This window comes from Myotis brandtii, unplaced genomic scaffold (assembly GCF_000412655.1).
Source record: "Myotis brandtii unplaced genomic scaffold, ASM41265v1 scaffold423, whole genome shotgun sequence".
Taxonomy (NCBI): Eukaryota; Metazoa; Chordata; class Mammalia; order Chiroptera; family Vespertilionidae; genus Myotis; species Myotis brandtii.
Window position 1 is genome coordinate 4,325,571 of NW_005366214.1, and position 12,481 is coordinate 4,338,051.

The 12,481-nt window shown below is 40.7% G+C and overlaps 1 protein-coding gene across 1 annotated transcript in view; it reads left to right on the forward strand.

Moving 5' to 3' along the window:
- RTN1 (reticulon 1) overlaps positions 1 to 12,481 on the forward strand; it is a 198,320-nt gene that overhangs the window by 1,727 nt on the left and 184,112 nt on the right. The window contains exon 2 of the mRNA XM_014545954.1: positions 214 to 341. Within this exon, the coding sequence (XP_014401440.1) occupies positions 214 to 341 (128 nt within the window). The remainder of the gene's footprint in view (positions 1 to 213; positions 342 to 12,481) is intronic.

The window sequence follows — 12,481 nt, forward strand, 5'->3', positions numbered from 1 at the left end:
CTCAGGGGGCTGTCAATGTTAGCGGATCCGTCGAAAACCTGAATTTCATTTTTCCAAAGACTTGGAAAGACAACAAAATACTATTGATTCTTTTATTTAATGATCATCATTATTCTGGCTGTTAAAATGGCCCTCAGAGGCAAACCGCAGCACCTGGTGCTGGAGTGCCTGTGTACAAGTTTCCTCCTTCGGCCAAGGGGTTGGGGCTGTTAGGGGCCTCTTGGCCGGTGGCCCCGATTTTGGGGGCGTGTTTGCAGCGTGCGCGCCAGCGACTGGGACGACTACAACAAAGCGGCAGGCAGACCCGCTGCCCCTTCCCCGGCTCTGTCCCGGGCCGAGAGGTGACTTTCACCGGCCCTTACCCGTTCCCTCCACCAATTGCCACACCCTACTCCCTCCCGGTCCCCCCTCCCATCCTTCATTTCTCCCTCTCTCTGCGCAGGAAACAGAAATCCCAGGGTGTGTATGTCTAATTCAGGAGGGACAGCGTTGCCAGAGGGCTGGCGGTTGCCTTTCGGCCCAGCTGCCCGGATGCAGGGAACCCTGACTCTTGCAGGGAGCACTGAAACTTGCAACCCCTTCAAGTGGCCGGCCTGGCTGTGGTGTGACCCCACTTGGGTGGTGAGTGGGTGAGGTTCAGCTTACCAGCAGTCTGGACTCTCCAGGGCTTTTGAAAATCGCCCTGGGTTCAGCCTCCCATGGCTTGACTCCCCCACTTCCGAACCAGAGCGCCTGGGTGCCCCGAGGGGACCAGGGCTGTGGGAGGCACGTCTGGGGAGGAGCCGCCTGCCTGGGAGCGCTGTTTTCCTAGGGCCTGGGGAAGAGGGTGCTGTGTTGTGTGCTCTGAGAAAGCTTTGTTGTGGTGGAATGGGAGTGTGTAGTTTTGGAAATGTAGCTTTCCCAGGCTTGGGGTGGTGGGAGCTCCCAGCCGAGGGGAAAGGCGGGGGGAATGGCCTTCACACTCTTGCCAGCTGATTTAGGGGAACCCCTTTCTTAAGCCACCGCCTCTTACTGGTCTCCTGGTGTGGCCTTAGGCAGCTTTAACTCTGCTCCAGTACAAGATGTGAGCTGAGAGAAGGAGGCTTGGGGAATGCGTTGAATAAAATGGCAACATTCTGAAGGGAAGAGAAAAAGCGACCATCTTACAAGCAAAAAACAAAAAGAAAAGAAAGACTTAAATCTGAAAAACCCACTTGTCCTATGTTAATTATTATATGCCCTAAGTAAAGTGAAAACAAAACTCTTTATCATTGCAAAATAAGATGGCAAAAGATAATAGGTAAATAAAGGTACCACTTTTGTTGGGTTACCATTACCATTCTTTGATGAGGGTAGCTCATGGTTCAGAACCTTTATCCACCATCATCAAAGTAAATTATTTCTTTATAGACATGGCCTACCTCCCATTAGTGTCTCCAGGGTTGGGTGAATTAGGGAAAGGAAGCCCCGTGCCCAGTGTTCAGTAACATACTATTCACTAAAATGAGTTGCTGTTTATACAATGTTTAGAACATCTCCCACTGTCTCAAAGCAGGCATTTGCAGTTTTCAACATCATCATCATAATTATTATTGTAGAAATATTAGACTTTGTTAGCTGTCATAGGGGTTTCCTATCCTAGGCAACAAATACACTAACAAAATCAAACATGATGTTAAGTCTGGATGGGAGGAAAATGACAGGAGGGAACAGGAGCACTAACTTTATAGAGATAAAATCTTATAGCACATATTTATATAGAATTTTTTAGTTTGTTATTTCTGAAGGAATTTCTCATATAACTGTCTATTGTTTAATGTTTTAAACATGTATGTTTCTTATTTGGTAGACTGCATGGACTGTTATAAGAGACCCAGGTGCCAAAAATGATACCTAAGTAAATAACTAGATCTTGAAAAATAGAAGTAGAATCTGGGCCAGCTTTCTTGTCTGTTATTTTGGCAGTTCTGTTGCTATAAGCAAAGTCAGCAGGTGTATCTTTAACTTTATCAGACATAAAATCCAGTGGAAGCCTATGAAACACACTGTTTACCTTTTTAAGAGAATGGTGCTCTTTGGGACTCAAATCAAACTAAGAAGTAAATTAGATTTTGTCCTGATGCACTGTAAACAGATTTTGTTTCTTTTTCAGATGGAATTACACAATGTAAGGCAGGTATTGATGTTTTTAAAACTTTTTTTCCCCTGAAAAACACCACCAATCATGTCATCTGGACAGAGATTCTATCATTTATTTTTAAACATTAATGGTAATTAAAGTTCTTAAAGAAACATTTCCAAAAATATTTTTCAGTAGTGTCCTAAAATGAATACGTGTTTAAACATCATTAAAGCCACACTATGACACTTCCATCAGCACTCCCATTTTTAGGTAGTCTTATTGCTTCTGTCCCTTTTGTGGTACAACATTCTTAATGAAAAGTAACACTTTCTTTAATTTTTCATGTTTAAAATTTATAATGGGCATGCAAAATGATGTCTGTTGCCAAGGGAACTTTTAATACACCACGTGTAGGCTACAGCGTGTTGGAGTTGTTAATCAGGAATCAGTGCCATCATCTAATAACTTTATACAAAGGATGTTAAGAGCAACTGTGGGTTTTTTTTTTTCATGATCTGTTATTCCTGGAGACTATTCAAGAGGAGCATACAATAACACAAGGATAGAAGAATGGCTCTTTGTTTAAAGGGAGAATTTAAAATAGACCATTTGATCAAAATGCAGTGGTAAGAAGTTAACTCCTTGGCTGATCTGGAAATTAACTCATGGACTGCTTCATGCTTGGAGGGCAAAATAAAGAACAAAGTAGTGAATGGTGTAGAGAAATCAGTCCAGTAAGATTTGTTTCAGTGATATTGAGTTATCGATAATTTGACTTAAATTTCTAGATGATTGGTAAAAAAGGGATTTTCCTCATTTACCTTCTACTTGGACCACAGTGCTCATAAATTTATATTTTTCAAATGCTGACTGTGATACTCTATTAGAAAAACTATTCTTAGTCTATAATCATTTACATAGCTTTCAGAATGATTATATATCTATGTTTATATCATTTAATATAATACACTGTACAATACACATTACCAATAATCTAAACTTCGTGTGGAGGTTGGATTGACTGTCTTCATTTGTGGATGTGTTTGATAGACGTGTGTCCACTTTTATTCAGAGTCATTCCCAGTAATCCTTTTCAGAAGGTATAATCTCAATCTTCTGTCTTCTTTCATCTTTTGAGAAAACATCAGTTCTATTGAAATGGGAAGGAACACTTCATTTGCTTTTAGAATATATTACAGACCATATAAGAAGAATAAAAGAGTTTCTAATGCACTTTATTTCTCTGGATATAGCCTCTGGATATAATAAATAACATTTCTGGCAGTAAGTACACTATATATCCTTTCATATAGGGAATTGAAATTAGGTTAAATTAAAATGTAGAAACAGTCACATATCCTAAAATGCATAGATAAATTTTATCAAGGCTTCCAGCATAATTTCCTCTTCATGAACTTACTATTCCAGGAAACTTATCCTGCTCATTGCTCCGCCAATATACTATAGGCCTTCCTGCCCCCTTCTTTTTTTTTCTAGGCTGTCCATGTACGTCTTATTCTGAGGGCTTGGAGAAGAGTTGTGGATTATCTTGCTCAATATTCGGTCCATCCTGGATAGCACAGATTATGGAAAGTTTTTATTATCAATTCAATTTAGTCAACATTTATTGAATGCCTCCTTTGGGTAAGAATCTGTGCTAGCCGAGACCGGTTTGGCTCAGTGGATAGAGCGTTGGCCTGTGGACTGAAAGGTCCCAGGTTCGATTCCGGTCAGGGGCATGTATCCGGGTTGCGGGCACATCCCCAGTGGGGATGTGCAGGAGGCGGCTGATCGATGCTTCTCTCTCATCGATGTTTCTAACTCTCTCTATCTCTCTCCCTTCCTCTCTGTGAAAAATCAATAAGAATGCCTCCTTTGGGTAAGAATCTGTGCTAAACACAGGTTGTGGTTTCCTAGAACATGTGCATCTTTCTGTTTCATATTAGTATTTGGTTTAGTTAAACAATTGCTTTTGTGTCACATTTATTGTCCTCATTCTCAAGTCATTGCTGGAAGCTAGACTAGAAGGGCATTGTAATAATCTAACGAGCACGGATTGCTCAGATAATATAGCTGGGGGTAGGAGGGGGGGAGATAAATTCTATCTATCTATCTATCTATCTATCTATCTATCTATCTATCTATCTAATTCTATTCTTTTCATAAAAATAGCTGTGGCTGAATATTACTCAAAGATCTCTGGATTAGTTAGTTGTGCTTTTCTTTTAAAGTTAAAATAAATGATTGACTAAGGGAGCTTTGGAAAAGGCACTGTAAAGTAGAGAGGGCAGTGAAAGAACAGGTGTTTGGGATGGGTTAAGAAGGGGATACAGTCATTGAGGGGAGTGGGAGACTGAGATGGAGTGGAGGACAAGGTCATTGGAGGAATGGAGTCCAGAAAAACGGCAAGGCCAGGAGTGAAATAATCGCCTCTGATTACTGATATGACAAAGAACCATGGCAGAGATTGGCAAGTGACAGTGAACCAGGTGCTGATATCTTTAGGAAAGGACAGGGCTGCCTTGGCTTAAAAGCTAGGGATTTTTAGAGGGGACGGACAAATAGTTGCCTGTAAAATTGTAAATGTAAAGTCACAACTATAGAGTCTCTATTTAATATGTACAGAACATAGGAGACACTACTTAAAATAGTTTATTGTGGGGGATGGGAACGTTGAGGGTTGTCATTAACTAAATATGAGCTAGTGCTATGGTGCAATTACTAAAATAGCTTATGCAATTTTTGGTAGTATTAATAGAAAGTCTTGGGTGCACATTAGATGAGGTAGTTTCCCTAGATTCTGTTCTAGGCGGGTCAACATCAGAGTCTTGTACTAAATGATGTGAGCCATACTTCGTGAGATGTCAGTGAGCTAAAAAATGGTGAGGGCAGCGTGACTAGATTGGTGAGGCTTCTAGAGAAAATGCCACTTGAAAAATGGCTGAAGAAATTTAGAATTTTTAGCCAGAAGAAAAGAAGAATTCAAGGAGATCTGAAAGTTAAGTTCACATACTACGTGAACTCCTATGAAGCAAAGAAAGACTTGGCCCGGGTGATTTTGCAGGGCAGAGCTGGGACTGGAGGGTAAATCAGGAGCAGATTTCTGTGTCATGAAGGAGAAAGTTGTAATAATTAGGACTGCCCAGAAAAGTAATAGGTCTTTCAGTTACCGATTTTCAAGTAAAAGCAGAGTTGCTGTTTATTAGGGGAAATTTAGATAGAAAGATATTAGTTATACCAAGATCTTTATATCTTCCTAAAATAAAACAATACCCTAACTTTACAGTGTGGTTGTTACCATAGGCATATGTCTCAAAAGTGATCAGCACACTAATGAAATCAGAAATAGTGTACATCATAAAAACCATAGTTAACTTCAAATTGACTACCTTAAATGCACTCTACAAAATCATGGCCTTCTTTCTCTAGTTCTCCATTGTTGAAAAAACTCCATAATGTAACATATTTGTTTCTTCAGAACTGCACAATTTTATCCAGCGTGGGTTATTAACCTAAATGTGAAACGTATCTGCAAGCATCTCTTTTATTCTGTTTCCTCAACTTTCATTTTCATTTTTTTCTACTGTATTTAATTCCATAAATATTCAACATATTCTAAAATGTTTTGGAAATACATTAAACAATTCTGTAAAGCTAAAAGCATAATTTGAATCTTTGTTTACTTCTCTGCCTTACTATCTGTATATTTATGTCAGATTATTCATTATAAAATATTTGCTGGTTTGCCTAATGAATTACATTTTAACTGGAACAGTTCTGCATTCTAACTTTCGCATCCAATCTAAAAATTGATTTTCAATTTCATCTACTGCATAAAACCAGTTATACATCAACTTTTTGCTTCTGGAATGTGAGGAATTATTGAGTATCTCATGTCCTTCAAAATACCTGGAATTTGTTTTATGCATAGCAAATCTTCTTTTTTAAAAAAACAACAACAACAACTCTTAGATAACAGAAAATTGTGTGTATTCAAGTTATTGCTGATCTATTGACGAGCATAAGAATAAACACCAATGTCTTATCTACCTTTGGCATGACTTTTTCAACTGATCATGAAAAATCAAGACTTCTCAAAATGTGGTCTATAGCCTACCTGCTTCAAGGTCCCATGAGGTGACTCACAGACCTCAATCCAGGGAAACATACCTAAGATGCAGCGATTTATTGAACCTCCTCCTTATGCGTGGCATTTTTGCTAGGAGTCGTGGGGAACAGAGGAGCATGAGCTATACCCCCTTTCCTCCATGTCTCTCGAGTTTACTGTCATATAAAGCAAAAATAAACTACTGGAGTCAGAAAACAGCCTGGTGCTTGGATAGATGGTGCAAGCTGTAAGTGCTGCAGGAGTTTTATGATTTTATGGGTTCCAGAATACTTGGTCTCTTGGAAGAGGTCAAGTGTGACTTACACCTAAAGGGTGGATAAACGAGGGATAAGCAGAAGTGAGCAGAAAGGCAATTTAGCAATAACGATAAGCAATAAGGTTTAACCTGCCCAGATGGATAAGGGAAGGCACGTTCAGGGGGAGGGGGTTTGAAAGCTGCATATGAGACTTCTAGACTCCTTGTTTATGGATTATGGGCACTTTGAAGTTGTATATGTGGAGGAAGTAATATAAAGCTGTGTTAAGGGAGATTGGTGAAACAGTGCTTAGAAGATGAACTCAGTGGGGGCGGGATCTTGAAAACTGCACATTTTGCTGAAAGACAGCTGACCCGATAGCATCAGTTTCAGGGCCTTGAATAAGTAACAGTGGGAAGGAAGAGGCAGAAAAATGAGTGGCTTCACAAGAACATCCAGTAGAACTTGGTGACTGACAGTATATGGGGGATGAGGAGAGGTGTTTCTGACTCTCTATCTCTCTCCCTTCCTCTCTGTAAAAAATCAATAAAAAAATATATTAAAAAAAAAAGGAAGACTGGTGAAACAGTGCTTAGAAGATGAACTCAGTGGGGGCGGGATCTTGAAAACTGCACATTTTGCTGAAAGACAGCTGACCCAATAGCATCAGTTTCAGGGCCTTGAATAAGTAACAGTGGGAAGGAAGAGGCAGAAAAATGAGTGGCTTCACAAGAACATCCAGTAGAACTTGGTGACTGACAGTATATGGGGGATGAGGAGAGGAATGAATCAGCTCTAACGTTCTGTGCGCTGTGGCTGGGCAAATGCTGGTACTACAGAGATGGGAGGGGGGCCTGGTTAGAGAGGTGAGGATACGAATTCATTTTTAGTCATATGAGGCTTGAAATGGTGGGAAGCCATGTGAGTGGAAATCTCCACTTGGCATGGTAGATAAAGGAATAGATGTTGGAAATGAAAATATAATTATGTTGGTATAGATTTAGAAAGTTAGAAGAGCAGCCATAGAATAAATTAGGGTTTTGAAAGATTCTGTAGTATGGGAAGAACAGGGGGCCAACAACAGAGCAAGACCTCCTAGTCTCTTACTAACTGAGTGGCATTAGGCAAGTTATTTAACCTCTCTGAGCCTCAGATTCTGTAGTAAGTATATGTCTACAAGACTAGATCAGGTAGAGTAACTGGCAATCAAATGGTAACTATTCATTATAGTATCATGGAAGCCAAGATGGCTTGGTATGGAAAGAACCCTGCCTGAGAAGGCAGATTTTTCTGGTATTTGCTTTGGCACCTAGCATCATGTCCATGTGGGCACATCTGCTTGATGTCTCAGTTTCTTCGTATGTAAAACAGGGATGGTACTGCTGTCCTGGCTGTCTTACAGAGCTGTTGTGGAGGTGAAATGAAGTAACACGAGGAGGTACATGCAAATTGCGAGTAACTATATATTTGCAATATATTGATACTTGGAAGATGGGTGAGCACTGTCAGATGCAAAAGAGGCCTAGATCGAGAAAAAAAGCATGCTACGTCAGTGGTTTAATAGAAAATGCTTGCTTGGTCATCGGGACCTCAGCAAATATCAGTGGGAAATGGCAGGAGAGCGAGGAGGAATGGGAGTGGGGAGAATTCAGTTCCGGCAGTCCACACTGGAAGATATTTTTGGCTCTGAGGAGTATAGTTGGAGTGATGTCCAGCTCCATTCCTCATCTTTTCAAGAGTGATCTGTGACTGGAACAGGGCTGAGGTGTGCCTGTGCGGCCAGCTGGAGGGAGCGGGCAGCAGAAGGGGTCTATTGGGTTCTCCTGCGTAGTGGAAGCAATGGCCACAGGAAGCGGTCCCAGGTATGCATGGAAGTCCGTTTGGAGGAGGCTGCCTCTTACAGGGCATGGCAGTGAAAGCCAGCCCCGCACCCCACCTCCCACTGTGTGGGCTCGGAGGTATCTGCAGACTAGTATATAGCTCTGTAGGTTAAGTCTTTCATAAGTGGACTAACACTTCTGTTTCTAGCAGCTAAAAACTCTGGGCATTATAACATAAGAGAAACATAAAAAGACTGTGTAGCCAAAGTTGCATATTTATAAGGCATTAACCTATATGAAAACCTGTCTGAACTAAAGTGAGAGAGAGAGAAGCTGTGTGAAGGATGGCAGCTAAAAGTTGGAATGATAGAACTTCATTGGAACCTCAACCAAAAGAAACAGTTACATTTACAAGGTGGACATTTGACAGGGATCATTGCAACAGGATCCTCAAACAAACTGCATGAACAGAATTGGAGGGTCATGGTGAAACTGTAGAACAGATAAAGAAAAAATTATAGGAGTTTTTGGGAGAACCAACAGCCCTCAGGTGATGAACTGTTAGTCTGATTCACAGAACGTGGATGTGAGAGTTGCACTTGGCTCTGGGAGGGCCACCACGTTGGGTTGGGCAGAGTCCTGAGTGCACTGAGAGCTCCAGGTTGAAAGAACTGGGGATGTACAGGCTGCATACGAGAGGATAGGAAGGGTCATGACAGCTGTCTAAGTAAAAATAAATGAAGGGCTGTCAAGTGGCATAGGGGCTGGATATGTTCTGTGTGACTCTGGAGGGTGGAGCTGTGGTCAATCAGAAGCTAAGTTGCAAAATATGAAAGTAGTTTGGACTGCCTCATGGTGGTGAGTTTCTTGTCACAGGAGGTATGTTACATATCTGCAGACTAGTATATAGCTCTGTAGGTTAAGTCTTTCATAAGTAGACCAGTATCGTTTGGCTGGTCATTTATATGACATAAGGGATATAATAGAGAGGATTTATTAGACTGCTATTTTTTTTTTAATCTTTTCAGGATCACAGACCCCCATTGGAGAAATGGATGAAAGCTTTGGAATCTCTGCCTAGGAAAATGCACTTACAAACACCATTTTTTTACACAAATTCTGGGATTTTTCAGAGGCTTTTCATGGATGGAAGAATTGAATAACTTTCTATTTCTTAGAAATCAATCATTCCAGCGACTCTCATATAGATTGCTGTTTACACAGGGGTGATAGTTTTATGGCTCAATAAAATCTCACTGAATCATTTATTTGTTTATTTAACAAATATTTGTTAAGTGTTTATTATATGTGTGTGTTTGCATACACACAGGTATGTGGTAGAGTAGGTGACACTTAAATACATCACCAGGATATAAAAATAAGTGCAGCAAAATAGCAATATAGTCATACTATGAGGAAGAACAGTCTAAATTGAGGGAAAAGTCTACATTCTATAAATGCTATTTTGTTAGTTTCAAGAATATACTGTAATGGAAGTTTCGGCCCTCAAAGTGTTTCTGAGCCAGGCTTCTTCCAAACTGGCTATCGTGAGGTGGGAGAATGTGTATGGACTTGGAGACATGTATCGATCCCAGTCTCAGCACTTCCAATGGCCAGTTGCTAGTCTCAGCTCTGTGGGAAGAGCTAAATGGTGGGTCTGTGAGAACTTGTAGTGTCCAGAGAAGTGATGTGTCTACGCACCATACATTTCTGTGTACGCTTTAGTCATGGCTAAAAGTTTTGGAACCAGTTGTTACAACATCCACTAACTGTTATTATCAGGAGATGCTTGGGGTGGGGAAGATGTTAATTCTCCCTGTAATCCCTATCAGCCATCTAGAGCCACAGTAAATAAGTAAATATATAAATAAGTAAGTAAACAAATAAATAACACCTGATGTGGACAATTCATGTTTTTTTTTCAATTTTATGTAAAGTGTGCATACTATAATTTTTAAAAATCTATACTACTCTGATTTATGTATGAACACATCATCAAAATAAAGACAGAGGGCTTCCTATACAAAGTCAGACTGTGGCCTCTAAGCGCATTTATATATAGACGGCCAGTTGCTAGTCTCAACTCTGTGGGAAGAGCTAAATGGTGGGTCTTTGAGAACTTGTAGTGTCCAGGGAAGTGATGTGTCTATTCACCATACATGTCTGTGTACACTTTAGTCATGGCTAAAATTTTTGGAACCAGTTGTTACAACATCCACTAACTGTTATTATCAGGAGATGCTTGGGGTGGGGAAGATGTTAATTCTCCCTGTAATCCCTATCAGCCATCTAGAGCCACAGTAAATAAGTAAATATATAAATAAGTAAGTAAACAAATAAATAACACCTGATGTGGACAATTCATGTTTTTTTTTCCAATTTTATGTAAAGTGTGCATACTATAATTTTTAAAAATCTATACTACTCTGATTTATGTATGAACACATCATCAAAATAAAGACAGAGGGCTTCCTATACAAAGTCAGACTGTGGCCTCTAAGCGCATTTATATATAGAAACTTTGGAGTTGCCGCTACTTAGCATACTATTAATCTGTTTAGCAACCTTTTGTTATTAATAATACAAGAGTAAATTGCAACCCAGTATGTTTACATGATCAGAACTGAGTTTGTGTGAGTTATTTTTTAAATTGGATCCATGGCATTAGAGACGTGCTTCTATTTTATTTCCCAGAAGTGTGGGAAAGAACAAACACCTAGTAGTATTTCCCAGAAATTGTATAATCTTTTAAAGGCCCAGCAGTTCCTGTTTATAATTTGGATGTTTATATACCAGAAGTCTTAGAAGTAAGAATTGGTTCCGTTTGTATGAATAATGTTGAGGAATTAAAAATACTTTTAAACAGAAGTGATGTGCTGTTGAGAGAATTAAGGCCCAGAAGTATCCTGTCTTGAAGGTAAACATGTGTCAGGAGTAGGGAACTATTGGTGGTTGTCCCTCAGGCTATTGGTGTTTCCTTTTTTTCTTTTTTAAGTGTAGCGATCTGCTCTGTGCTTGGTACTTACTAGTATTTAACCATTATAATAATTCCCAAGAACATTGGTTCTTAAAAGGAACCTTTATCAATTGGTCAATAACAAAAGCTCTTTCATTCTGCAGGTAGGGGACATCAAGGTCAACTGTTACCTGTACTACTTAACATTTATTGTATTTCCACTGCGATCATTCGTGTGAAAATGTCTTTTGGATATTGAATTGGATTGATATGATCTATTGTATAATATCTTGTGAAACATAACTTTCAGTTCATAAAAGGGGAAGTTGGTACATAGGTGGATCACAAGAACCCAGACTCTCAAGTCTCATGCTTTCTCTATTGCACCACACTGCCTGCACCGTAAGGAAAAATAAAACTGTCTTACAAGGTAACTATCAGGTTATGGTAACTATCAGCTTTATCTTCCAGAGAGAGAAGGGAGTTTTAGGAGGATACTTAGCTGGAGAGACAGGAGAAGAGACACAAAGGAGAGAGGTGAAGGTGGAGAAGAGAGGGGCAACGGGGAGGAATAGGGCGGGAGGGAGAAAGCTTCACCCCAGGAATGGACACAAATAGAAAAAAAGGGGAATTAAAACAAGACATGAAAAAGGGGGAAAGAGAGTTAAGAAAAAGTACCCAGAGGGAGGGAGGCCTTTCGAGGAAGCAAAATAAATTATATATATAAAAGCCTAAGTGACCGGCCGACTGGCTGACCGTCCAGCCATCCGACTGGTAGCTATGATGAGCACTGACCACCAGGGGGCAGACGCTCAATGCAGGAGCTGCCGAGTTGCAGTGACTTGGCAGCTGTGGTTCTCGGGTGACACACCTGGAACCAGAGAGGAGGGAGCCCAATTTCGGGGAGCATCACCCGAGAACCACCCTCTCACAAGCTGGGACCCCTTTAGTCCACTAGCTCCCCACTTCGGGTCTGGCTCCCCACTGGGTCTCTAGCCCATTGCAGAGGTTGTGGGTCTGGCCCTTACAGAAACTTTTCGACTAGATTAGCTAAAGGATGAGACGTGCAGGACCTACTGGCTGAGGCCCCATCATCTGGCACCCGCACTGCCCATCGCTTAATATCGATTTCCAGTGAAGGCAGTGAATTTTCCCACTTCCACTCTCAGCTGGGAAACTGGCCGCAGCTTCCCTCCTTCCAGATGGACAGTAGCGCCAGCGGGCAACCTCCAGGGAGGG